This window comes from Sorex fumeus, unplaced genomic scaffold (genome assembly GCF_029834395.1).
Source record: "Sorex fumeus unplaced genomic scaffold, SorFum_2.1 ptg000141l, whole genome shotgun sequence".
Lineage (NCBI taxonomy): Eukaryota > Metazoa > Chordata > Mammalia > Eulipotyphla > Soricidae > Sorex > Sorex fumeus.
Window position 1 is genome coordinate 1,242,556 of NW_026606198.1, and position 27,275 is coordinate 1,269,830.

The 27,275-nt window shown below is 49.5% G+C and overlaps 1 protein-coding gene and 2 non-coding genes across 3 annotated transcripts; all 3 read left to right on the forward strand.

The window, feature by feature from the left end:
• Positions 1–17,881: 17,881 nt before the first annotated feature.
• On the forward strand, positions 17,882–24,216 carry LOC130015906 (60S ribosomal protein L21). The gene is made up of 6 exons (XM_056106649.1): positions 17,882–18,043; positions 19,437–19,515; positions 20,012–20,073; positions 23,041–23,153; positions 23,820–23,970; positions 24,089–24,216. The coding sequence occupies exons 2-6, from the start codon at positions 19,449–19,451 to the stop codon at positions 24,176–24,178; spliced, it is 483 nt and encodes a 160-aa protein (XP_055962624.1). The 5' UTR covers positions 17,882–18,043; positions 19,437–19,448; the 3' UTR covers positions 24,179–24,216.
• LOC130015921 (small nucleolar RNA SNORD102) lies at positions 22,873–22,949 on the forward strand. The gene has a single exon (XR_008791199.1). It is a non-coding gene; the product is annotated as a small nucleolar RNA SNORD102 (small nucleolar RNA).
• On the forward strand, positions 23,195–23,321 carry LOC130015923 (small nucleolar RNA SNORA27). Its single transcript, XR_008791201.1, has one exon. It is a non-coding gene; the product is annotated as a small nucleolar RNA SNORA27 (small nucleolar RNA).
• Positions 24,217–27,275: the final 3,059 nt, after the last annotated feature.

Here is a 27,275-nt window from a genome sequence, read left to right on the forward strand (position 1 = left end):
GGGAAAGAACGTGTGTGTAAGAATGTGTACACAGATGTAAAAGGGCCACTCAGTCAGGTCATGCATCAGCGTGACCTGACTGGCCCCTTTTTTGGGGGCGTCCAACACGCCTTTTGGTGGACATGGTGCTGCCCAGACAACCCACCCACACCCCGTCCCTGCTGCTGGGCAAGAGCGGTAAGGACGCCATCTGGGGGCCATTCAGCTAAGCTCCCTGTGTCTGACTGCCCAGAAGGGCCAGATTTGGCAAGGGGTCAGGGCAGTGCAGAAGGAGAGGGGGTCCCATTCCTCCTTCACAACTGCTTGGCAAGTTCACGAGGGCAAAATCTTGGGTCTTCAAAATAGCCTGACCAGGGCTGGACAGGCAGAACAGGGGTCGAGGCACTTACCCACAGGGGGTCCTGGCTCCGTCCCCAGCACTGCCCAGGGTACCCTGAGTGCCCGCAGGTTGGCCTGACCTGTCATCAGGCTGCCCCAAACATGGTTAGAGAGGCTGTGGTTGAGGCTGGGGCTCGCACAGCCCAGGACGACAACACAGAGGGAAAAGTGCCGTTTTGGATGCTACACAAGGCACCAGGGCTCAGAATCCGCCTCCAAACCCCGAGTCCCCACCAGAAGTCCTGGACCCCCACACCAGGATAAAATGATTTGGGGGTTTCCACTGAGAGGACCAGAGACCTAACAAAGTGGGGTGACACAAACTTTCTCATTCAAACAGCAGTGCTGTCCACTGCTTTACACACCACACTGGTTCTGCAAGGCACCGATAGCTCCCGTGACAAGTGGCGTGGCGAAATGGAAGACACAGGCAGAGCCCTTGACTTGGCATCTGCCCTCGGTGGCCTCCATCCTGTGCCACGTGTCTCTTGACACAAACTGGCAGAGACGCGCTAGCTTCAGGCCCAGGCCAGGCCCTGCTCACGCCTTAGATCACTCTGCACGTTATCCCCTCTGGGTGTAGAATTACTTGTGAATCATTAGGAATGTGGTATTTGAATTCTGCCTTCTACTTTGATGCCCTTCCCCCCCTTTTAAAACTTCCTGCAGTGAGTATCACTGCTGATGAAATGAGCTGATGTTTCTCACCGTCGCCATGAGTCCCTCTGAGCCCTAAGTGGACACTGCTGTTACTCAGGGCTCATTTTACACAGACTCCTGTGGACACGTAACGGTCTTGCCAGGGACGGTTCAGTAACGGTGTAACGGAGTGACTCCGCACTTCAGTAACGAAGCCCTGATGGACACAAACACGGGCTTGACAAGCTCCAAAATAATGCGGGACAAAACAGTAAAAGATCTTTCCTAGTAAAGTCTTTTTAATTTTTCAACTTAACACTTCTATGTTTTTCTACTCATACTCAAAATGAGCTTCAGAGGCCAGAGAGATAGCATGCTTACTATCTCTTACTAGAGTCTTACTATTTATTTATTACAAGATAGGGCACTTCTGTTGCCACATGGCTGACCCAGATTCAATCCCTGGCACCACAGACAATCCCCCAAGCCCCATCAGGCATGGTTCCTGAGCACAGAGGTAGGAGAAAGGCTGGCACTTTGCTGGGTGTCGATTAACCCCTTTCATAAAAATGAGCTTTGAAAGGTAAAGTTACTTAAAATTAAAAGATAGCAAAGGAAGGAAAAAAATGGCAATAAAAATCCTGAAGAAAAATGGCCACCAATTTCTTCCAATTTATGAATTTATTCATAAATAAATTCTCTAAGCATCAATGCACAGAACTCTGCCATCTAAGGGCACAGACAGTCATACTGCATCCAGAGATAAAGTGCAATTTCTAAATAAATTCTGTTCAAAATTTATCTTTCTGTTCAAAATTTATCTATCTTGTTTGAGGGCCAGAGCAATCAAACAGTGCGGAGGGCACTTGCCTTGCATGCAGCTAACCCGGCTTTGATCCCCAGCACCCCGCAGGGTCCCCAAGCAGCACCAGGGATGATTCCTGATTGGAGAGCCAGGACTAATCCCTGGGCATCACCATGCAAGTCCCCCAAACAAAAAATAAATAAAAACTATTTGTAAAGAAAACCCAAGCTTCTGCTCCTCACAGGAGACGCACCAAAATTCTCATGATGAACAGTGGCTCCGAGGGAAATGTTGAAAAACAGGAAAAATGAAAATCAAATCAGACAAACATGCTGGCTTCAGATCAATTATTGGGACCCAATTTCTGTGTCCATCAGGTCAATAAAGTAGAAATCATGACAGGAGCTTTCTCAGCCACAGTGCCATGATGGAGCCGGGGAGGGAGAGAGAGAGAGAGAGAGAGAGAGAGAGAGAGAGAGAGAGAGAGAGAGAGAGAGAGAAACCTTCCGCATTTGGGTTTTTCCACGAGGGCTTACTCCCGAATCTGCATTCAGAGATCACGCCAAGTGGGTTTGTGGTTCCCTGTGGGTTTCCCAGAATTAAACCCAGGTTGGCCCAGTGCAAGCAAACATCCTACCTGCTGTACTAGCTCAGGCCTCAATGCTCCCACATTTGAAAACAGAGCACAGTACAGTTAAACAGCTACTGAGTCACGGTGGAAGCCAGTGGAGAAGCAAGAAGATGCTTCAAAACAAATGAGCAAGAAGGCAAACCATGAGGACCAACGTGGACACCACAGAAGCAGGACTTTGGGGAGTGTGTAGCTATCCGGGCTTACACAGAACCATGAACACACTGAACTCAGTAACTAAGTTCGCACCTGGAGAACTAGAGTAGAACAGGTGAATCCCAGGGTGGTGGTGGGGGGGTGGGAATAATAAAAATTAGAACAGAAATCAATGATACAGAAATTAGAATGCAGCACAAATGATAAATGAAATCAGGAGCTGGGTGTCTCAGAGAGCACACAGGACTGAAAACACTTAGACTCGTGAAGACAAAAGAGAAAACTCCAATAAACCGGGTCGATGATGGAACAGAAAAAGCTACAAAAGACACTTCTGAAATGCAAAACTGTCTCCTAAGAGGTGTCCAGGAACGGCTTGAGGCCATTAAGCTAGTGAGCCTGGAAGAAATCGCGGAATTCTTAGAATCAGAACTGCTAACAGCTGATTGAGCAAGCAGAAAACCGAAGTGACCAAAAACGAGTGAGGAAAGGGAAACAGTCATTTAAAAATCCCAAGAACAAAAGCCCAGTCCAGACCCAGATGCTAGTGACAATAACAGCCTCTGAGACACCAGCATCACCTGATAAGCAGTTTGAAAAGGAAAGTTACAGGCTGACATCCCTGATGAACCTTGAGGCCAAGAACCTCCTCCACAGGAACTCAGCAAAGCAGATCAGCCCAAGCAGGTGGGATCATCCCGGAAAGGCTCAGCATTATGCATGCAGGTTCCTGTGACCATCAACCAAAGGGAAGGGAAACAAAACACATGCTGGGCCAGGGAGCAAGGACAGAGAGGATGGTGCTGGCCTAGACTGGGCCCAGCTGGGTTCGATCCCTGGTACCACATATGGTCCCCCAGGCACCACAAGGGATGATCCCTGAGGGAGAGCCAGGAGTAAGACCCAGAACTGCCAGTATGGCCCCCCAAAAAAGTACACACACAATACACGATCAAATAAAAAGGTGCAGAGAAAAACTTCTGACAAGTTTCAACATCCATTCATGACAATTCTCAACAAATAAGACTAATAGGCACACACCTAAGGCCAGCAATGGTCATCCGCAGCACCACAGCCAGCGCCACAATCAACAGCAGTTACTGGCTTAGACGCCCACGTTCCCCACTCCCTCCCAAGAGTTTTGGAAGTCCTTACCGTAGCAGTCAGGAAAATAATCACAGATCCAAATTAGAAAAGAAGAAGTGAAACTGTCTGTGGATGGCACAAAAATTTATGTAGAAAAACCTACAGACTCCACCAGAAAATGACTTAGAAACGAGAAGCTGGGACTAGAGCGATGGTACAGCGGGGAGGCAGCTTAAGAATCAATTTGGAAAGGATGTTGTGAGGATCCTCCCAGGATGGGAGATGCTTGCTGAAAGTAGACTATGGACCAAACATGATTGCTACTCAATGCCTCTTTTGCAAACCACAACACCCAAGAGGAGAGAGAGAACAAAAGGGAATGCCCTGAACAGAGGCAGGGTGGGGTGGGGGGATGGGGGATGGGAGGGATACTGGGATCCGTGGTGGTGGGAAAAGGGCACTGGTGGAGGGATGGGTGTTTGATCATTGTATAATTGAAACCCAAGCACAAAAATTTGTAAGTCTACAACTGTACCTCATGGTGTCTCACTAATAAAAATTAACAAAAAGAAAGAAAGAAAGAAAGAAAGAAAGAAAGAAAGAAAGAAAGAAGGAAGGAAAGAATCAATTTGGTTGGGGCCGGAGCCATAGTACAGCATAGGGCATTTTTCTTGCACGCGGTCAACCAGGGTTCCATCCCCTGCATCCCATATGGTCTCCCCGCATTGCCAGGAGTAATTCCTGAGTGCAGAGCCAGGAGTAACCCCTGAGCATTGCTGGGTGTGACCCAAAAAGAAAAAAAAAAAGAATCAACTTGGCAAATGACCTGAAAGATGACCAAACTGAACACAGTCAGTGCCCCCCACCCCCAGCCCCACCAGGGCTCCTAACCGACCCTCTTCACACACACACACACACACACACACACACACACACACACACACACACACACACACACACTCTGGGCTCCTGGAAGGGATTATGCCCCTTGAAGCTGCAATAGGTAGTGGAAACCACTAGGGGGCGGCACACCCTGCAGCACTGACACTGTCAGGCACACAGGACACCTCCCACCAGAGTCAGCGAGGCCACACCCTGCTCTCCTGAGCCACCTGCCAGGCTTCCCTGTGGGGACAGTCAGTGCTGGCTCTTGAGGATTGCACTGTACATCTTCAGGTTCTGGCTGTCCTGCACATCCCACAAGGGCCATTCACCCCCACTTCCAGCTAAACCATTTAGTAGAGGGGCCAAATGACAGCATCCCGTCCTCTACCCTGTCCAGGGGGCCTGGGACAGCCACCAGGACCTCCTGGGAATCTGTGCCTGGCTCCCCGACCTGGGGCACCCCTCCCCGCCCGCACCCCAATTGTGATTCCTCTGAGGTATATGCCCTTAGCACAGCCACCTCCAAGGGCACCATACCCTCCTGAAGGGACCACGTGGGTGGGATGGACCCTATAAGTCATACTGGGTATCACTCGAGAGAAGCTAGGAGGTTGTTGGCTGACCCTGTGTCTGTACCCAGACCAGCATGCACCCCGAGTGGCCTGGTGTTCGACCCACAGTAGAGGGAGGTCGCCACTGGCTGCTGTCCACCCTCGTGTCCTTTCAAGAGGATCGAGGCCAGTCTATGTCCACTCCCTGCGACAGGGCTCCACACCCCGAGGGGGTGGAGAGGGTCAGAGGAAGCTGGCATGGACCAAATGATTTTTCTGGGTGCCCAAGCACAGGAAGGAGCTTGCCTGTCCCAGTCATGAGTGGGCTCTCCCCTCCTCCCCCTCAGAAATGCCACCACCCCCAGATTTCCATCCCTGGAAACTTCCCAGCTCCCAGGGGGTGAACTGAGCAGAGAACAACCGGACAGTGAAGGCAGGGAGGGGCCGTGTAGGGGTTCCCTGCTTCAACAGTGTCCATCCACGAGACAGGAACCAGGAGGCACATACATACACCTGCAGGGTGTCTGGGGACACCAGTCTCACCTACAGGCTCCTCAGACCCTGTTCCCTGGCTCCAGGCCATGGGTCTTCCTGCATGCAAGGGGGCTGAGTTTTACGCCAACACTCCGCAGGACCCTGTGATTCCGAGACACTCGCTCTTCCCCTTTCTGCGCCAACAGCCTGGGCTGACAATGCCCAACCCTCTCCTCATCACTTGTCTGGGCCCTGGGAACCTGCCTGCACTGAGTGGGTGCCCCAGCACCCACTCCACCCTCTGCCTGGGTTCGCCCCAGGCTGACCACGAGCACCCACCAGTTCAACTATGCACTGCTCCAGGAATGCGTCCCACAGACCCTCAGGCTCCCGCAGACCTGGGAGATGGGCTGAGCGAGAGACAAGCTGGCCACAACCCCCAGCCCCTGACTAACCCCCAACCACGCTGGCCGAACCCCCTGGGGCCCTGACTCCCACCCCCAACCCTGGGCCCCGAGTCCCACTTATGTCCCGGCCCTGCAGTGGGCCTGAGGGGAGAATGTAGGACATGCCACACCTGTCACCTAGTGCTCGGGACCCCAGAGCCTCCACTCACCTCCCCGGAGCTGGGCCATCCATACCAGGCTCCCCGGGCTCCCTCCCAGAAACCTAAGGGGCAGGCGCGCTGGGCTCCGCTGCATGGGCCGCACCTGGGCCTCCTGGCTATGTCAGCCTGACTGACCGGGGGGGAAACAGCCGTGACAGGACGGCCTTGTGCAGTGTCAGGAGTGAGTCCTGAGCACAGAGCCAAGAGTAAGCTCCAAGCACTGTCAGGAGTGAGTCCTGAGCATGGAGCCGAGAGTAAGCCCCGAGCACCTTCAGGAGTGAGTCCTGAGCACAGAGCTAAGAGTAAGTCCCACTCACTCTCAGGAATGAATCCAGAGCAGAGAGCCAAGAGTAAGCCCCGAGCACTGTCAGGAGTGAGCCCTGAGCACAGAGTCATGACTAAGCTCTGAGCACAGTCAGGAGAAAGTCCTGAGCACAGAGCCAAGACTAAGCCCTGAGCACTGTCAGAAGTGATTTCTGAGCACAGAACCAAGAGTAATCCCTAAGCACTCTCAGGAGTGAGCCCTGAGCACAGAGCCAAGAGTAAGCCCTGAGCACTGTCAAAAGTGATCCCTGAGCACAAAGTCAAAAGTAAGCCCCACGCAGTGTCAGGAATGACTCCTGAGCACAGAGCCCAGTGTAAGCCCTGAGCACTGTCAGAAGTGAGTGCTGAGCACAAAGTCAAAAGTAAGCCCCACGCAGTGTCAGGAATGACTCCTGAGCACAGAGCCAAGTGTAAGCCCCAAGCACTGTCAGAACTGAGTGCTGAGCACAGAGCCAAGAGTTAGCCCAGAGAATTGTCAGGAGAGACAGTGCAGAGCAGAGAGCACTGTCAGACTTGGATGCCACCCTGGAAAGCCCCCAAATACTGCCAGAGTGACCCCTGGCCCACAGGGCCCCCACACCCTCGGTGCACACACTGAATCCACAGCGTACTTAGCTGATGGCTGAGAATCCCCACAAGGCTTCCCCCAGCAGCGTTGATCACCAGTTGGGGGGACCCCCCACCCCAGTTGAAATGTTTGGAATTAAGCTATTTTTAAATTTTTATTTGGGCCACTCCCGGCGGTGTTCAGAGTTGAGTCCTGGCTCTGCACTCGGAGATCACTTTTCACCACACTCAGGGGACCCTAGGGGATGCCAGGGATGGAACCAGGCGGGCCGCATGCCAGGCAAGCACCCTCCCCACTCTACTGTGGTTCTGCTCGCCTCCTCCCGATTTTAAACAAGAAGTAACCAGAAATAAATTCAGCAGGGAGACAGAGATTTGTACGTGGAAACTGCCCTCACCGGAGGAGGAAAGTAATGGCACAGAGGGCAGGGCGCATGCCTTGAATGGAGCTGAATCGGGTTTGATCCCCGGCACCCCCAGAGTTCCCTGGCGCAGAGCCAGGAGTCAGCCCTGAGCAATACTGAGTATGACCCCAAAACCAAACCAACAAATCTCACCAAACTACAGCATTCTTTAAGGCATTAGAACTCCCACCAATAAAATCTTAAGAACACACAAAGAATGCAAACAGCTAAAACCCTAAAACTGGAGCTTGGAGTCCAGAGGGGTCCTCAGAACCACGAGTAGTGGGTGCAGGAGGAGGCCAAAAGTCAGGCAAGCCAGGGGCCGGAGCGATAGCACAGCGGGTAGGGTGTTTGCCTTGTACGTGACTGACCCGGGTTCAATCCCCCGCATCCCGTAGGGTCCCCCAAGTACCGCCAGGAGTAATTCGTGATTACAGAGCCAGGAGTAACCTCTGAGCATCGCCGGGTGTGACCCAAAAAGAAAAAAAAAAGTCCTAGTGGGAACAAATGAAACACAATAGAAAGTTACATGATGATAAAGACTGTTTATCATCGAGTACAGCGGGGAGGGCGTGGGGGAGGGCGCTTGCCAGGCACACGGCTGACCCAGGTTCGATTCCCAGGCACTCCCCAGGGACACCGCCAGGAACTGGAAAGCTAACACAGGAGGGGAAGTGCAGCGCCAAATTCATCGATGGCACTCGTGAGCTCAGAGCCAGGAACAGGACCAGACCCACAGCCACCAAATAAAGGGAATATAGGGCAGCGAGGGAGGGGGCGGCGGCCAGCACCTCGTGGTGGCTGGGGAAGTCGGTTCTGCAGATTCAGTGCTCAGCTGTCAATCTCAGAGTCCCTTTCGGGAAAGAAATATGGCCGGGGTGCCCAGAGCCAGGACCCTGGGTAGCAGTTCGCTCAGATGCACCACGGGGAAGCTGAGAAGCCAACTTGGCGGAAGAAGGTAGGGGAGCCCCAGGTCAGACCTGAGCACCCAAAATAAAAATAGAGTGGAAAAGTTCTGGGTGAGAAGGGGAGGAGAGCGGGGGGAGGGGGGAGTCAAGGAATTAACGTTGTTCCTGAGGTCAGAGTGTACTGGAAGGGAGAGGCAGCAGGTGCAAAGTCCTGGGGTGGGTGTGAACTGGATGCAATGGGGATGACAGACTGGGTATGGTGTGCAGGATACGGGCGCTTGGGACCCTAAGAGAAGGCAGGGGGTGCAAGTGCCTGTGTGTCCAGGCAGGAGGGGGCGAGCAGGGCAGGACTGGAAAATGACAGGGTCTTTCTGAGAGCGATAGCATAGTGGTGGGGCGTTTTGCCTTGGACCTGAATTTGATTCCTCCGCCCCTCTTGGAGAGCCCAGCAAGCTACTGAGAGTGTCTCGCCCGCACGGCAGAGCCTGACAAGCTGCCTGTGACGGATTCGATATGCCAAACACAGTAACAACAAGTCTCACAATGGAGACGTTACTGGGCCCGCTGGAGTAAATCGATGAACAACTGGAGGACAGTGCAAAGAAAGTGCTTTCTGAGAGCAAAAGGCCAGTGATGCCCCAGAGGGAAACCAGCAGGGGGCCAGAGTCAGGGCTAGCTAAAGGGAAGGTCCAGGGATGGGGGTGATAGGGTGAGTTTTCCGTGAGTGTGGAGAGGCTCTGGAAAGGCAATAATAAGGGGGTTGGTGAGGGGTGGGGGAGTGCTCCAATGTCGGGGCAGGCAGAGTCTTGGCTTCCCTGGTTCAAATCCTGCCCAAACTCACCATGGGCAAGTTCCCTTTTGTCCGTGGGGATTTCTCGGCAGAGCCATGTGCAAAGAGCTCAACCCTCCCAAACACAAGCTGCAGTGAAGTGTCCCCTGCACAGCTCTGAGGAACAGAATGTTTTCCATCCCAGCTTGGGATGAGACAAGCACCTAATCTCCCCCGGTCCCCCGGTCTCTACACAAGTACACACACACACACACACACCACCACCACACACACATCACACACCCCACACCCTCCCACACACCCCACACCCCCACACACACCACACACACACCACACCACACACACTACACACACCCACCACACCCACCACAAACCATACACACACCACACACATCATACACACAACCCCCCCCACACACCCCACACACCTCCTCCCACACACACACCCAGACCCACACACCACACCACACACACACTACACACACACCACACACCACACACACACCACACACAGCACCCTACTGTTTTTGTTTTGGCAGGGGTGACACACATCCCCTGCAATGCTCAGGGCTTACTTTTGGCTTGGTACTCAGGGATCACAGGGAACACTGAAGGTGCTCTGGGGGACCCTATGGGAGGCCAGGTATTGAACCTGGCTTGGCCACGTGGAAGGCCAGAGTCCTCCCGGCTATTCTGTCACTCCGGCCCTGTCCCTGAGCTCCCCATATCTCCCTCTACACGCAGCACATCAACCCCCTCCACCCACCTCCTACTTCCCACCCCAGGATCTTTGCACTGGTTCTGTCCATTGCCTGGCAGTTAGTCCCACTCTCTGGGGTACCCACTCCACTGCCATCTCCCTGCACTGTCCTGTTTTCTGACCTTGTATTTGTGTTTTGGGGGACACATCCTGTAATACTAGGGGGCCATGCGATGGAACCCAGGGCTCTCCCACGCAAAGCCTGAGCTGCCCTCCCCAGCTCCCCTGCTGCCTGTCCCGCCCCCACCCCTGGTCTTGAGGGGCTGCTCAATCATCTTTCTCCTAGGCCCCCAGACAGTCCACAACCGCCCGCCCCACTTGGCAGAGGTAAAGGAGGTGGGAGAGAACAGGGCTGCCGGGCACGCGGGGGCAGGCCTGGCCGTGGGGTCCGCCGGGTCCCATATGGAACTGCCCAGCGTCTGCTCCTGAAGCCAAGCACGGGGGTCACGGCGCCAGGTACAGGCTAGCAGTGCTAGGAGAGGCGTGGCGTCAGCCGGTGGGCGTGGCCTCCATTGAGAGCAAGGTTCCTGTGATGGGTGTGGCCTCACTCAGTGGGCGTGGCCTCGCGGTTGCTAGGGTAGTACTGTGCATTATGGGTAGACTTCTCTTATTTTCCTCTAACACACGTACTTTTTTTTGATTTTTTTTTATTAGTGAAACACCATGAGGTACAGTTGTAGATTTACAATTTTTTGTGCTTGGGTTTGATTATACAATGATCAGATACCCATCCCTCCACCAGTGCCCATTTCCCACCACCATGGATAATATCCCCCCCACCCCCATCCCCCCATCCCCCCCGCCTCTGTGGCAGGGCAATCCCCTGTGTTCTCTCTCTCCTTTTGGGTGTTGTGGTCTGCAAAAGAGGCATTGAGTGGCAAACATGTTCAGTCTATAGTCTACTTTTGACATGCATCTCCCCTCCTGGGAGGATCCTCCAAACACCCTTTATTTGGTGCTCCCTTCTCTATCTGAGCTGCCCTTTCCTCTAGAATGCCCGGCTGGCGACTAAGCTATGGAGTAATCCTCCTGGTGCTGATCTCAGCTATTCTTGGGTATTAATCTCATATTTTGTTACTTTATATCCCCCAGATGAATGCAATCTTTCTGTGTATCCCTCTCTTTCTGACTCATTTCGCTTAGCATGATACTTTCTATGTTATACCACTTGTATGTAAATTTCATGACTTCATCTTTTCTAACAGCTACATAGTACTCCATTGTGTAGATGTACCAAAGTTTCTTTAACCAGTCATTTGTTCTTGGGCATTCAGGTTTCTTCCAGTTTCTGGCTATTGTAAAGAGTGCTGCAATGAACAAACAAGTGCAGATTCACTTCGACTATACATTTTTGCCTCTCTGGGATATATTCCCAGGAGTGGTGTCGCTGGGTCAAATGGGAGCTCAATTTCTAATTTTTTGAGAATCGTCCATACTGTTTTCCAGAAGGGCTGACCCAGTCGACATTCCCACCAACAGTGAAGGAGTGGCCCTTTCTCGCCACATCCGACACACGTACTTTTATTTATGTATTTATTTGTTTTGGTTTGGAGGCCACACTGGCAAGCTACCCGTGATGTACTCAAGATGCCAAACACAGTAACAATTGACACAATGGAGACGTTATTGGGCCTGCTCAAGCAAATCGATGAACAATGGGAGGACAGTGACAGTGATAGTGACCCAGGGACGCTCAGGGATTACTCCTAGCTCCTGGTACCCTATGGGATGCCCAGGATCAGACTCGGTCAGCTGCAAGGCAAGCACCTTTTTCGCTGTGCCATCTCTCCACCCTCCCTTCACTTTACTTAGACACTGGGTCACACACGTCACAAACTTCCTCCCGATGCTTTGTTACAGGCACCAGTTCCACTACTGCTGTCTCTTTCCTTCCTCCACTGTCTCCTTTCCCCCAGCCTCCTTTCCCTCAATGAGTTATTTTCTATTGCTTGTTACCCCCTAAACGACTAACAGAATGAAAAAAAAAATACCGGAGAAGAAAATGTGTGAGAATGGTTGTATCTTACCATGGGGGCCTCAATAGCAGGATGACTTTGTGGGGCAGGAGAGATAGTACTGCTGGGAGGGCATCTGCCTTGCACGTGGCCTACCAGGGTTCAATCCCTGACACTCCCTGATCAACTACCTGGACAATGTCAGGAGTTGATCCCTGAGCGCAGAGCCAGGAATCGTTCCACCGGATGTGGCCACTAGACAAAAGGTGACCTAACATGAGTGGTTCCCTGAGTAAATAAATAAATAAGACACTCACTGTAGTTGATTTGTCCGATTCTCCCAACTACTATATCAGTTCTGTGAAGGCAGAGACTTAAAAAGTACTGCTTGGGCACCCCATGTAATCACCCCATGTAATCACTCAAGGTCTGGGTCTGGGGTTCTGTGATCCCTGAGCACAGATTTAGGAGGAAGCCCTGAGCACTGTTGGGTGTACCTCCCCCAACAAACAAAGCAAAAAGCATTAACTTTGGGGGTGGGAATATAGTTCAAAGGATCAGAATTTAGGATTTACATGTGGGGGTCCTGGACTCCATGCTAGCACCACACGACCCCATGAGCACTAATCCAGGAAACATCTCTTAACCCTATCAGCTGTGGCCCAAAAGCTGAAAAGGAAATAAAAACCAGAGGTAGTGCAGTTGCCTTGCATATGGAGGATGGAGGGCCTGAGGTTCTCTCTCTCTCTCTCTCTTTCTCTCTCTCTCTCCCAGAACCCCAGATTTTGCTAAATATTGACGCTTTCCTGTCTCACACTAGGCCCTGCACACAATCGGTGCTCAATAACTACTTGTTGGATGGCTCCCTGTGTGGCTAGGGGTGGTGGTGAGCAGAGGAGGCCTGGGCCTTGCGCAGATGTCCAGTTTCCCTCTGACCCCCTTGGACCAGAAGGTTCTGGAAGGTTGTTTTGGTTACTGGGTTATGTAGGTGAGTGGGGGTGAGGGCAGGACCCAGGACGGCATGAGAAGCAGCTGTATCACGAGAGTAGCCCTGCACCCACACCTGCCCTCTCGAACCACAGCATCTCTGCTTCATTTCACACCCAGTGATGTTCAGGAGTCTCTCCTGGTGGCTTGGGGGACCCTGCGTGGTGCTAGGGGGGTGACCCCGAATCAGCCCTCACTGCTGGACTGTCACTTTTTTCTTTTTTTGCTTTTTGGGTCACACCCAGCAATGCTCAGGGGTCGATCACTCCTATCTCTATACTCAGGAATCACTCCTGGCTGTGCTAGGGGGGCCCCGTGGGGGTGTGTACAAGGCCAGCGCCCTCCCTGCTATCCCTTAACCCCCTGTCAGTCTCCCCACCCATCCTCTGTGCCCCTGAGTCTGTCTGATTCCCACTCCTGGTTGTTTCTGGGTGCAGCAGACCCAGAGCCCACATGCAAACCATCTACTCTGTTCCCCCCACCCAGCCTGTGTGATTGCCTCTGGGTCTATGTCTGTCTGTCTCTTTCTGGGGGAATTAGCACCCAGCCCCTCTCATTCCCACACCCTCACAGGGGACAGGAAGGAACAAAGCAAGCCTCTTGAAGGTCCCAGAGGAGGGGGCTGCAGGCCCCTCCCCCCCAAAAAAAAAGAAAAAGAAAGAAAAAAGCCCCCTCCACCCCTAATAGTGCAGTGGGGCAGGGCGCCTGCCTGGCATGTGGCCTACCAGGGTTTCATCCCCAGCATCCCTTAGGGTCCCCCAAGCCCACCAGGGGTAATTCCAGAGTGCATAGCCAAGAGTAACCCCTGAGTAAGCCAGGTGTGACCCAAAAAGAAAATAAGGGTGTGTGTGTGCAGGAGCTTGGTCCCCCCAGTCGAGCCTTTTGGGGGCGCAGGTGCCTGGAGGGCCCTTTGCCCTTCACCCTCCATCCCTGTGAGTCCCCATGTGCACATAGGGGGGTTTCCCAGGCACCCTGCAGGGCTCCGAGGGGAGCAGCTGCCTGGAGTTACAGCTACAGAGACTCACTTGGAACAAGGGACGCGATTGCAGGAGTGAGGGCGGGGAGGGGGCTGGGGCCAAAGAGGAATCAGGCTAGATCAATGGCAGCAACTGCAGGGGTGGGGGGAGCTGGGAACAGGATGCATTTCTGCCAAAAGCCTTTGGGTTCCAAGATTCGTTTCTGAGTCTCTGGAATCATAGCTGTTAAGCAGTTTGCTCAGGAACCAGAGAGGCCTGCCTCCATTTATATACCTGAGCCGCAGGTGGTTTGTGGGTGTCTCCCCCACAAACCTAACTTTTGACCACTTACTTTCTTGGTAAACTTGGCCCCAAGTTGTTGGGGTCTGGCCAAAGGCACAGCAGCAATTTTGGGGTATCTGGAAGTCTGAAGGCGCCATCAGGCTGCTGATGCACTCGCCTCTGAGGTACAGATTGACCTGCTGGTGGCACCATACTCCCCACACACTTCCCTCTTATTGTGGTGGGAAGATGCTTGCTGGTTGGGTGGGTGTTTGAATATTATCTGTAAAGAACTATTGTGAACTACTTTATGAAAATAAAATATATAAAAATGGCAAATAAAAGACAATCTGAGATCAATTCCAATACTGAATATCCTACAAAATTCCTGATCAGGACATCACAAGACTAATAGCAGTGGGGGTATGGCTGAAATGGCAGTGCCCACCCGAGCCCAGCATCTGTGAGTCCCTGTTACTGATAAACTCATCTAGGGTGTGACCCTATTTTTTTTTAAAAGAAACTGTCAAGATCATCAAAAACAAGGGTAGTCTGAGAAAGCTGCCACAGTATAAGGCGACATTACCATATGTAATGTGGCATCCTAGCAAGGCTCTTGACACAAATAAGGGATATTAGGCAAGAAATAAGGAAATATAACTAATTAATGGAATTAATAATAATGCACATTACTGGAGCGATGGCACAGCGGTAGGGCGTTTGCCTTACAAGCGGCCAACATGGCCGACCCGAGTTCGATTCCTCCGCCCCTCTCAGAGAGCCCGGCAAGCTACCGAGAGTATCTCGCCCGCACGGCAGAGCCTGGCAAGCTACCCGTGATGTATTCGATATGCCAAACACAGTAACAACAAGTCTCATGATGGAGACGTTACTGGGCCCACTCGAGCAAATCAATGAACAACGGGAGGACCGACCGATCTTACTGGATGATTAACTATACCAAATGTACCATTCTAAGATTAGACGTTAATTCAGGGATGGAGTGATAGTACATCAGGTAGGGTCCTTGTCTTACACATAGCTGACCTGGGTTTGATCCATAATATCCCTTATGGTGTACCCCGAGCACTGTCAGAAGTAATTCCTGAGAGCAGAGCCAGGAGTAACTCCTAATTTCTGGGTGTGGCCCCAAAACCAAAAAATAAAATAAAGATTGTCAATTGTCTATTTTCAAACTTGGTGGCAGTGGGGGAGGAGGGGCGATATCCCACAGTGCTCAGGAATCAGTCCTGGGGAGGCCTGGGTGGGTATCATATGTAGTTCTTGGAATCAAACCCGGGTGCATGGCAAGCACCTTATTCACTATACTATCTCTGTGGCCCCATCATTTTTTAAAAACTAGTTTTATTTTACTTGAGGGGTGGGGGTTTGGCACCAAAACACATTGTTGCTCGGGGGCTGTTCCTGGCTCTGCTAAGCAGTGACCCCTGGCAGTCATATTGGGGGACCATATAAGATGCTGGGCATCAAGGTGGGGTTCAGAGGCCTGGAGAAACAGTGGATGGGTAGAGCTCTTGCCTTGCACAGGGCTATCTTGGATTTGATTCGTGGCACAACCAGGAGTGATTCCTTACCACAGAGTCAGAAGTAAGCCTTGAGCACGGCCTGTTGTGGCTCCCCAAAACAACCAAATTAAAACAAAAAAACTCGAGTTGACTGTATGCAAAGCAAGTGCCCTACCTTGTGTCCTACCTCTCTGGCCCCAGCCTCTCTATTTTTAAATATATCCAAAACTAGGACCAGGAGGCAGGTCTAATAGTGGAACAGGAGCCTGTCCTATACTAGGCTCTGAATTCAAGCCCAGGGTGCCCACCCTCAACACAGCAGGCACTGTTGGTCCCTAGGAAGATTAATGCAAAGTGTTTTTTAAAAAACAATGCTAAAAATAATCTCGATTAAAAAGATCAGACAGTGCTTGAAAGATAAAGACTAGCATGAAGGTGCCTGCCTTGCACATGGCTGACCCTGGTTAGATAGCTGAGGGGAGGAAGGCAGTCACCTGGCACCTGAGCACTGAGAGGGATCCGCAGGGAGGCCCCAATCCTCAAAATGAAAATATAAAAATATAAAAAAAGGTCTCTTTTATATATTTTTATATAAAAATATATAAAAAAAATTAAAAAAAATCTAAAACAGCTTAAGAACAACCAGACATTAAGGCCTGCCTTTCTCTTTATAGCTCTTTCCCTACTAGGCAGCACCAACTTCTCAGTTTGATTTGAACTCTTCTGTACTTATAAATGTATATATACTTCGCCTACAGGTTATTCTGGTTTTGGTTTCTGGAGGGGGTGCCACAAGACGCAACGTTTGGGGGCTTCTCTAGCCCAGTTTACACTTTTAAACGTTTTTACACTATGTAAGTGACTTGTCATACTATGTACATTATACATACATCCTCCTCCTTTGGGTTCACTCTACCGGGCGTTTCATCAACCGTCAATGTAATACGTCTTAACGTCCCAGAATGTTTACTTTTACTGAAGGATGTTTCTAACTTTTTTTTTCACTACTCAACGCTGTTAATGCTCATCCTGAACTCCAAATTCAAGTCCTGAGACAGGAACCTTGCAGCGGAATACTGCGATTTTGGTACCTTTAAAGTTTCAGTTCTAGATTTCGCCCAGTGGTTTTCCAAAGCAGTTCTAACACGCGCGCACACGCAATCGAGCACGGATGCGTCGACAGGAGGCTGCAATCGCTTGGCTGCTGGGCCCTGGTGCTCACGTGCCCGGTTCTGCACAAAAGCGGCTCCCCCCAGCCCCGCAGGGCGCCCCCGGCAGCCGAAGCCCCGCCCGGGCGGCAGCGCGGACGCCGGTGACGTCACCACGCTCGCGGGCCCTGGCTTCCGGTTCGGCCTCTTCGAAGCCCCCTGACGTGGTTAGTGTGGCTCGACGGCTTCATCTTGGTGTTAAAGGAAAACATCCTCACGGGATTCGCTTGTCCTCAAGGACGGCCCTTATTTCCCCATAAGCGTCGCCTCCAGGGCTCGTTTCTTACCCGCTCCGCCCCGGCCCGCCGCCCCGCCCCTTCCTCCTCCCCTGTCCCCGCCCCGCGCCGCCGCCCCTTCTTCCACCCCGCGCCAAAGCCCCGCCCCTTTCCCCGCCCCTCCCCTGTCTCCGCCCCGCGCTGCCGCCCCGCCCCTCCTTCCACCCCGCCCCTTCCTCCGCCCCGCGCAGCCGCCCCGCCCCTTCTTCTACCCCGCCCCAAAGCCCCGCCCCTTTCCTCGCCCCTCCCCTGTCTCCGCCCCGCGCTGCCGCCCCGCCCCTTCTTCCACCCCGCCCCAAAGCCCCGCCCCTTTCCTCGCCCCTCCCCTGTCTCCGCCCCGCACTGCCGCCCCGCCCCTTCTTCCACCCCGCCCCAAAGCCCCGCCCCTTTCCTCGCCCCTCCCCTGTCTCCGCCCCGCGCCGCCGCCCCGCCCCTCCTTCCACCCCGCCCCTTCCTCCGCCCCGCTCTGCCGCCCCGCCCCTTCTTCCACCCCGCCCCTTCCTCCGGGCCGCGCCAAAGGCCCCCTTCCTCCGCCCCGCCCCTTTCCCCGCCCCTCCCCTTCCTCCGCCCCGCGCTGCCGCCCCGCCCCTTCTTCCACCGCGCCCCTTCCTCCGGGCCGCGCCAAAGCCCCCCTTCCTCCGCCCCGCCCCTTTCCCCGCCCCTCCCCTTCCCCCGCCCCGCGCTGCCGCCCCGCCCCTTCCTCCGGCCCTCGCCGCCGCCCCGCCCTTCTTTCGGCCCGCGGGGTGGTCTGCCGGGTAGTGGTCTCTGCCGTCTGGGCGCCCATCGCTCAGCAGGCGCTGATCCTTCACCCGTGTCGCGGCAGCGCTCCCTGGGGGACTCGAGAGGCTGAGTCTCCACTGCCTGGCCCGGGTAGTGCAGTTTTGTCCCTGTAAGTGGGACTGGCGTGCCGTGGCCCGGGCCCTGTCCGGTCGGGGAGGAGGGTCAGTGCGGGGGATTCGCTGGTCCTCAGGGACCGTCGGTGCAGTCAGTGGGTCACAGGCCTGCGCTTGTGAAAACAGCTGCTGCCCCCGCGGGGAGGCCGGGTGGGCGAGGCGGAGTGCGGGGCACACCCACCGATCCCGGCTGGGGACGATCTCGGGCCGCGGTGGTCCGGCCCGCCCCCCGCAGCGGGTTGCTGGTGATTTCTATGAAGGTTCAGCATCTTCGTTGCGATCGATCGGCTACTAGATTGCATACTGACACCCTCACCCACATCTTTTGTGTCGGAATCTACGTATTTGCTTTGCCTTTGAAGCCCTGCCCCTGCGAGCGCCCCCCCCCCCACACGCGCCTTTTATAAAAAAAATAACTTGGTTTCAATTACCTAGTCGGTGGTAGCAGGAGATATTTTGGTCGAAATTGTTCGATTTTATTGCTACTTTTGTCAGTCTCTTAACTGGGCACACTTCACTGATTTGTAAGAACAGCCCAGGTTGCTGTTGAAGGCACCCACTTAAGGAATCTTGGGATGGAACCCTGGGGTGTCAGATTAGTCAATTTTTTAACTATTAGACTTGCTTCTGTATCTGATAATACATTCTCACTTGGAGAATTGCTTGTGGGGGACGAGTGGGATTTTGGAGTCAGAGAAAAAAAGTATAAAAACAGGATGTTTAGCACTTAATGCGTGCTTGCTGGCCTTTTTAAGAGTGCATTCGCTGGACTAATGGTGTTAGGTTTCTGCGTTATATGGAAAGGATGCTTTGGTGTGGTCCATTTTCTCTAGAATTCTCATGTTAGTTGAGAAGTAATTTGTTAGAATATTCAAATTCAACCTTGCCCTCTATTTCACTCTGTGATATCAATTGTAGCATGACTGACCAGCAGTGATTAAAATCATTGTTTTGGCCTGTTACTGTTAACAACCACTGCTCAGTTGCCAGTGCTTTGTAGATTTGGCCTCAATTAATTGCCCTGTCTTCCAGATGAGGATCGGGGTGTAAATGGACCCAGAACTGGGTCCATGATTTCTTGCTTGTTTTTCCTCTTCTACCCAATATGTGTCCTAGTAAACATGTCAGTGATCAAATGTAAATGAATTGGACATTTTGACTGTTAGTAGATGCTGTGTGCAATGTGCTGTGACCAAAAATTAGGTTGATCAGAAGAGTTACTGGAGGTTTTGTCATACTGTCAGATTGTCTTCTAATTTCCTTCGGTGCCCTTCTAGGTTAACATGTTCTTAGATCTGACGTTGCTAGGGAAACGCAAGTATTCAAAGTTGAAATTTTTGGTAGAGGTACATATACCAAATTTGTCTTTATATCTTTCACATTTTCCAGTAAAGAGCAGAAATGACCAACACAAAAGGAAAGAGGAGGGGCACCCGCTATATGTTCTCTAGACCTTTTAGAAAACATGGTAAGTACATTACTCCTGAGAAAAGTACATATGGCATTTGTGATTTTGCATATGGTTTGTTTTTATTTTTAGGCCTATGTTTTATAAGATGTATTCCAGTTTTATTTTTTAATGCATTATTATGTTTGCGTTTTTTATTACATTGTTGGTGTTTGTGGTCTTGGTGCTATATTAACTAGCATCTCCCTAACTTGTACTAAAAAGCATGACTTACATAGCTGCATTCATTGTGAATCAGCAAAAATGTAAAATACAACTCTGAATTTGTATTAGCTGGCACTATTTATGGTACAGCGGGTGGAGGGGTTGCCTTGCACATGACAAGACTGAGTTTGCCAAGCCTGCCAGAAATGATTCCTGAGCGCAGCCAGGAATAAGCCCTCAGCACCACCACACCACCAGGGAAACCCAAAAGCTGCCTTTTTTTTTTTAAAAAAAATGCTGAGAGCTGCTCAGTTCATAATTTGGATACTGACTGTGTACTGATGCTTCCCAGGAGTTGTTCCTTTGGCCACGTACATGCGGATATACAAGAAAGGTGATATCGTCGACATAAAGGTAAGTTGGACAAATTGGACATAACTTAGTCAATACTTATCCTTTTAGATGAGAAACTTTTATTAAGTGTAGACTGTTAATATTTTCAGAAATCTGAATTATTTGTGTTTAAGTTTTTCTCATTACTTAGTTGTTGCTAATATCTAGTAGAGTTCATTGAGGTATAATTGAATACCTTGTGTAAAGGGTTACTGGTAAGGATGGCTGTGAAAAAATCTTACTCTCAAGCGAGAAGCTGTGTAAGCCCCTCATGCACGCAGGGATTGCACGGGAAAGGATGTTTGCGGGCTCTCCAGGCAGTTCGGTGCTCTCAGCTGCTTATCCACCCCAGGCGACTGTTGCCTTGGATGGACGAAGGAAGAACGAGGGCCAAGCTGGTTGCTGATTAGTTGTCCTTTATTCAATCTCTCGTCTCTCCTAGCTCTCTCCAACCCTCTCTCTTTCTCTCTCTCTCTAACCGCACAATTCTTTCTTCCCGCTGTACCCGTCTCCTCTCTCTCTGCTGTCTCTCAGCTGTCTCCGTAACTGTCTCTCCTTCAATCCATCCCTTTCTCCCCACAGCCACTCTTTTTTATCCTCTCACCATGCCTTCCCAACCATGCCTCCCCACAGGAAGCGTGATCAGAAATGTTTTTCCAGACATTCCACCTGCAACCCACAGCAAAAGAGCCCTTAAGGTGTGTTTCTCCCCTCCTTAGACCTGCAACTTAATCAGCATCTTTAATTCTCCTTCCTAATTCTTCCTAATTCTCCTTCCTTTACCATTCCTTGTGGACACAGTAATAGACACTTTTAGGCTTGTAGGGTGACTCTCCTGGGGCCATCTAACCACAGACTCAGACTACAGTGCTCAGGCCGGATCAATCATTCCTAACTCCAGCAGGGTCCAAATCTAGTTACTACTTTTGGATCATGACAGAATTTGTCCATGACCAAACTCTTTTTTTTTTTTAAGTTTCCTTGAAAATTTTATTATCATTGAATAAAAATAAATTCTTTAACTTTTTCACAGTTTGTAAAAGCTTTTGCTTTTAATTTTTGTTTTGGGCCATAACTGAGGCTTTACTCCTGTCAATGTTCAAGGGTCACTCTTGGTGATTCTGTGGAATGAATTGACAATTAAATACAGTTAATCCTTAATTCCTGTACTAATTCTCTGGCCTGAAGAATTGCTTATTTTAAAGAGCACTTCTTGTTAAAATATTTATTTCAAAAGTCCTCATGTAAGCTATTTGGATGTGAATAAAATTTTATAAACATCTCAGAAAATTATTCCTAGTATCTATCCTTTTATTTGGGATGACAGTAAAATTACTATGACAGTATTTTCTTATTCAAATGAACTGATTTCAAGGTAAATGGTTATTATAATATCTTGATTTTAAAATTTTATTCTGGTAAGACAGAAAATGACTTTATAATTATTTTTCAATTTCAATGAACTATTATAGAATAAAAATATTTGATACTAAGTTTTCTTATGCTTGAATACTGAAAATAATCATTATTAGCCCAAATAAACTGGTACCGTCAATATTTTAAAAAATTAATGATATTTACATAATAAATGTTAATCACTAAGTTCTTCCTCATTACTGAATACGTGCTTTTCTTTATTCTTGGGCGTCTTGAATCATCTGGTGTTGAGGGACCTCCTGAGTTGGGTTTCCATTTATTTTGTTGTTCTTCAATTTTGGCTTCCTGGAAAGCAGTGGCCTGACTAAGACTATCAAGAGAAGAATCTTCACCTTCATCTTCACTCTCTTCTACTTCTTCAATTTCTTCTTCTGGTTCAGGAATTTTTTTTTCTTTGGAGGTTCACGTTCTCCAAGCATATTTCTGGGACAGGCATAACTCAAGTGCCCACTTTCCCCACATTCATAACACTTAGATTTATCAAAGTAGTTTCGTCTTCGGATAAACTCATCTGCTCTTCCATTGTCAATAGCAATACTTGCTTTTATTACTCTACCAAATAACTGTTTGTTATTTATTGGCCTGGTACAATTCTGTGCAGAGTCTTTATCCAAAAACAAAATAAATGCTACCCCTTTACTCTTCCTGGTATCTTTATCTTTCATTCTAGTAACCTTTACAACTTTGCCATACTTGGAGAATATCCAGTATAAGTCATTGTTGGTCAGGGAAAAAGGCAAGTTGGATACATACACAGTGCTCTTACTTGAGGCCGATCACCACTCATTTCTTCGGGCGGGCCGACCCGGGGCCCCGATGGGCGCGAGCTCTCAGTTCCTGTGGGGCCCTCCCCTTTTAATCTCGCTGGCGACCCAGGGCCGTGGCAGTGGCGGCGGCGTCTCTCCCATGACCAAACTCTTAATTTATAGTTAGGACACTTTGGCCAGGCCCATTTCAATGCCAGGGTAGCTTATAGCTCACCGCTTGCCCTGGGTCCTCGTCAGGACCCTGCTTTGGGGGATCTAGGAAGTAAGGGCAACTGAGGCTTAAGTCGAGCGAGCAGATGTCTGGGAGTCAATTATCTGGAGTCAGTCAACTCCCAAGCCACAAGCTTGTCTTTTTAACTATCTTCCTGTATCCATGCAAAAAGCAACTGCTCTGAAATAACTAAGCATGCAAAGGACATTAAGGAGAAGAGAAAGACAATATTTACAAGTCAGAGTCTGATCAGGAGACAAAGATAATTGACAGGCTAGGGGGCAATCAACAAACACAAGCTCCTAGTGGCCAGGGAGGAAGGGCTAACCAATGTTATGCTACAGAGGGCTATTAAAAATAGTTAAAACTTTGTGACTAATTTTTAAACACATTATGGTGCTGTAGAGTTTAATGATGATTGTCTCTTTGATTGCTTTTTGAAACAATATATGAAAAAGCACACTTCACCGACTCTGAAAGCTCTTGAGTTGCCATTACAAAGAAAAAGTTCCTTGAATAGCCTTGATAAGAAAGGGAAATAGATGGCATGACGTTTGCCTCCTTTGTTTATAGGGAATGGGCACTGTCCAAAAAGGAATGCCCCACAAATGTTACCATGGCAAAACTGGAAGGGTCTACAATGTTACCCAGCATGCTGTTGGCATTGTCGTTAACAAACAGGTCAAGTAAGTAATGTGGATTGGGAGGGCTAACTAGTATTCCCTTATGCCCCCTTCTCACTTTGCCAATTGGACTTATGTCTTAATTGGTCATTCAAGTGGGGCAAAGGAAGCGTCCCTTTAAAGCTCAAGCAAACTGGGTGTTTGTCTTGTATCCAGTCAGAGGAAACAACTTGAAGGATCAAAGTCGTGGAACGTCATGGGATTGATTTAAGGTGGTTCTGTTGCCAGAGTAAAAGGTTTAGTGAGTTAATACAGCAACCTGGTTTTAGTTTCAAGGTCCGTTATCATAAGAAAGAGCTTAAAAGTGGGGCTGTTTGTCCAAACACTAATTCTCGCAGTAAGATTGATCATGATTGCAAATTTGCCATCACTTTATTCTGTTTTATGGATAAAAAATTTGTGATTAATTGTGAAACTGCCAAAAAAGTTTTCTGAATTTTGCTGGCCTAAGATAGAAACCAGTCCACAAGTGTAGAAATGTTGCAGAATGCTATGCTAAATTCAGTTAAATCTTAAGTCCAGTTAAACCTTAAATCCAGTTAATCTGCCCCATCCCCATGCAAAACAAAATCACATTTTTTTTTTTACACTGGAGGTTTTACCTGCAGATTTGCTCCTTCTGAGTTATGTTTTTGGTGAGGCATTTATAAGAGTTCATCTTCTTTCCAGGGGCAAGATTCTTGCCAAGAGAATTAATGTTCGTATTGAGCATATTAAGCACTCTAAGAGTCGAGACAGCTTCTTGAAACGGGTAAAGGAAAATGATCAGAAAAAGAAGGAAGCCAAAGAGAAAGGGACTTGGGTTCAACTGAAGCGCCAGGTGAGTACTTTGAATCTGACCTATACTAATGTAATTTTCTTTCGTCATTTCACTGGTTCTTAGAGTACTGTGTGGTTTAAATTAGTGTTTTACAGTCACCTTTTTTCCCCTCTTCTAGCCTGCTCCACCCAGAGAAGCACACTTCGTAAGAACTAATGGAAAGGAGCCCGAGCTGCTGGAGCCCATTCCCTATGAATTTATGGCATGAGAGGTGTTTGTTTAAAAATAAAGAGACTCCTGGACTATAGAAAATGGTTCTTTTCAGTGTCATGTCGTTCGACCTCCCCCACCCCCCCACCAATCCCCCAAATTATTTAAAGCAAACTTTGAGTCGTGTCTAATTAATTGGGTCTTTTGTCTTTACTATTTAAATTTAATCTTGCGAAAAAATGTGGAAAGGTTTATTGGGCAACCAAATATGCTCTAAAGCTGCTCTGGAAATAAGATAACACTAAGTAAAATCTAATTTAACTTCTTGCTTATCCTCAGGAAGTATGGTTACTCCCAATTGTGTCTCAAATTGCTGTTTCAGGATCAGGAACGTGACTTTGAAATGAATTACTTAACTCCTTTGTGAGTTACTTTAACTTTTTGAGGAATCTTGACTCAGAAAATAATAGGTTTGGGGGGTTGGGGGCAGGCTGGCAGTGATGCTCAAAGGCTACCAAGAGTCACTTCTGGTGGTACTGGACGCTGTATAAGTGGTCATGCAAGACAAAGCACTTTATACTCTTTGAGGCCTTAATACACCTTTTTGTTTTGATCGAGAGTAAAAGTATCAGTTAATACTAATGGTTCTGTGATATCATTGAGCACTTTACATGACCTAGATATTAAAAACTTGGAATCAAATGCTCCTGTCCATTTCACATAAAAGAAAGTGCAAGACAGTTAACTTGCCCAGAGTTAGAAATGATCTATATTAGTGTCTTTTTAGCTGGCCTAGCCCCACTTAATACCGAAGGAGCATTTTAAATCTGTATAAGAGAGTTAGCAGTTAGGTTGTTGCTTCCAGTTTGATTTTACAGATATGGCAAGCACTTTGTGCATATAACCAAAGGGGAAGTGATTGTTTACATCTTTAGCTGCCTTTAATATTTTGTTGTAGTAATGGCTGACTGGTCTGGGTTCTATTCCTCCGCCACTCTTGGAGAGCCCAGCAAGCTACCGAGAGTATCTCGCCCGCATGGCAAAGCCTGGCAAGCTACCTGTGACGTATTCGATATGCCAAACACAGTAACAACAAGTCTCACAATGGAGATGTTACTGGGCACACTCGAGCAAATCAATGAACAACAGGAGAACAGTGCTACAGTAATGGCATCTGTTTATTTGGAAGGGAAACTCTTACGTACTAGTACTGGGAACACAACTGGAATTCACTTGGAATCAGAGAGAAATTACTTCTGGTCTTGGTTGGTGAAATAAAATCCATGTTTTCATGACTAGCCTTTGCCTCTCTGAACTGTATTTTTAATGTAAGAATTTCCTCCACCAGACCCGAAGTTAGAGACATTGAACTTCTAATTCCTCTTGCCTGACAGTGAATGTTCTATGCACTGTCTTGATAGGCGGGGAATAAATCACTTGTTTGTGGGCCACATGGCAGTGCCTGAATATTGGGCTTGTTAGGGTCCTCCACACAAGTGACTGGGAAGTTACATTCTTTCACTGTAATATAAATTTCCCTTTCTGTTGATTCCTTGAAGTGAGGGTATTATCTGCATGCATGCTCAGGTTAGAACTCTGTTCTAGTTCTTTAGCAATCTAATAGGCTCGAACCTTTGTCGACCAGGTTGGCCGCATGCAAGCCAAACGTCCTGTCCGCCATAGCACAGTGGTGGCACAGCAGCAGCGCTGTGCTATAGCAGGTAGGGCGTTTGCCTTGCTCGCAGCCAACACGGCCGACCCGAGTTCGATTCCTCCGCCCCTCTCGGAGAGCCTGGCAAGCTACAGAGAGTCTCTCGCCCGCACGGCAGAGCCTGGCAAGCTCCCCGTGATGTGTTCGATATGCCAAACACAGTAACAAGTCTCACAATGAAGACGTTACTGGGCCTGCTCGAGCAAATCAATGAACAATGGGGAGGACAGTGACAGTGACAATATGCTCAAGATTCTAGGGCCAGAGTGATAGTACAGAAGGTAGGGTGTTTACCTTGTATCAGCCAACCCAGGTTCAATCCCCAGCATCCCATATGGTTCCCCGAGTACCACCAGGAGTAATTCCTGAGTGCAGAACCAGGAGTAAACCCTTGAGCAATGCTGGGTGTGACTTCCCCCCTTCCATCCCTCCCACCCCGTGTGTTTGTGTGTGTGTGTGTGCGTGCGTGTGTGTGTTTGCGTGTGTGTTTGCTCAAAGCTCAAGATTCATAGCTAACTCCCTGAGACTACTGATTTCGTTGTGTGTTCCTGTAAATATTTGACAAATTAGCTGGTCCCCAGTCTGATGTCTGTTGGTTTCTGTCACCTGGGAACTGAAGTAGCCAGAGTATTGTGTGGGATTTTTTTTTTTTTTTTTTGGTGCTTTGGGTCACACTCAGCCATACCGAGGGCTTACTCCAGACTCTTGCTCAGGGTTAACTTCTGATGGTGCTCATATGAGGTGCCAAGAACTAAATATGGTTGAACTTTGTGCAAGGTCAGTGTGCTATCTCTTGGCCCACCGCCTTCATCATTGGACTCTTAGCCTTCCCTGCTGTATTGGTCATTTAAGGAACAAATTAGCTGACAGGGCCCTCACGAAGCTCACTAGAACTGTTATCTCAAAAGTAGCTCTGAGGAAACCATGTAGTAGATCTCCATTTTCACATCGGTTTGTGTTCTAAATCACTTACTGTAACTCTGTAAGTCTCTGCCCTGTCCAGTGGCCGTGAGGCTAGACCCTGGGACTTATGCTCCCCATCTGCTCACAGGGATGGTTCAGGTAAGACAGATGGGCAAGTAACGTGCATCAGAGACACAGGCTGAGTCACAGGAGAAAGAGAAAACGGTCCCCAGTCAGCAGAGTCGGCTTCTGAGAAGACAGCAGCATAGTCCCACCAGCTGGGGCCTCGGGTCCATCAAGGCCAGGAGGGATTTGAAATTCATGACGATTCAGACTCTGCCATCCTGGAAGCAATTCCACCTGCCATTCACTCCATCATCAAATGGAATATCTCCCAAGGCATCATGTTGGCACGAGAGAAGAAACTTCCAAACGGATCCCAGGGAGCCCATAAGGGCAGACACATCATAGATTTCACTGAGTGGCTGTGACTGGGATATGACCAAGAGTCACGGGGCTGGGGCAGGTTTTTCTGGAAAAC

What these genes read in the sequence shown, in the direction of transcription:
- LOC130015906 (XM_056106649.1), top strand. Translation starts at nt 19,449, where the DNA reads ATGACCAACACAAAAGGAAAGAGGAGGGGCACCCGCTATATGTTCTCT. An exon ending in GTCGTTAACAAACAGGTCAA is followed by an intron (nt 23,154 to 23,819) that starts GTAAGTAATGTG and finishes TCTTCTTTCCAG; the next exon opens with GGGCAAGATTCTTGCCAAGA. An exon ending in GGGTTCAACTGAAGCGCCAG is followed by an intron (nt 23,971 to 24,088) that starts GTGAGTACTTTG and finishes CCCCTCTTCTAG; the next exon opens with CCTGCTCCACCCAGAGAAGC.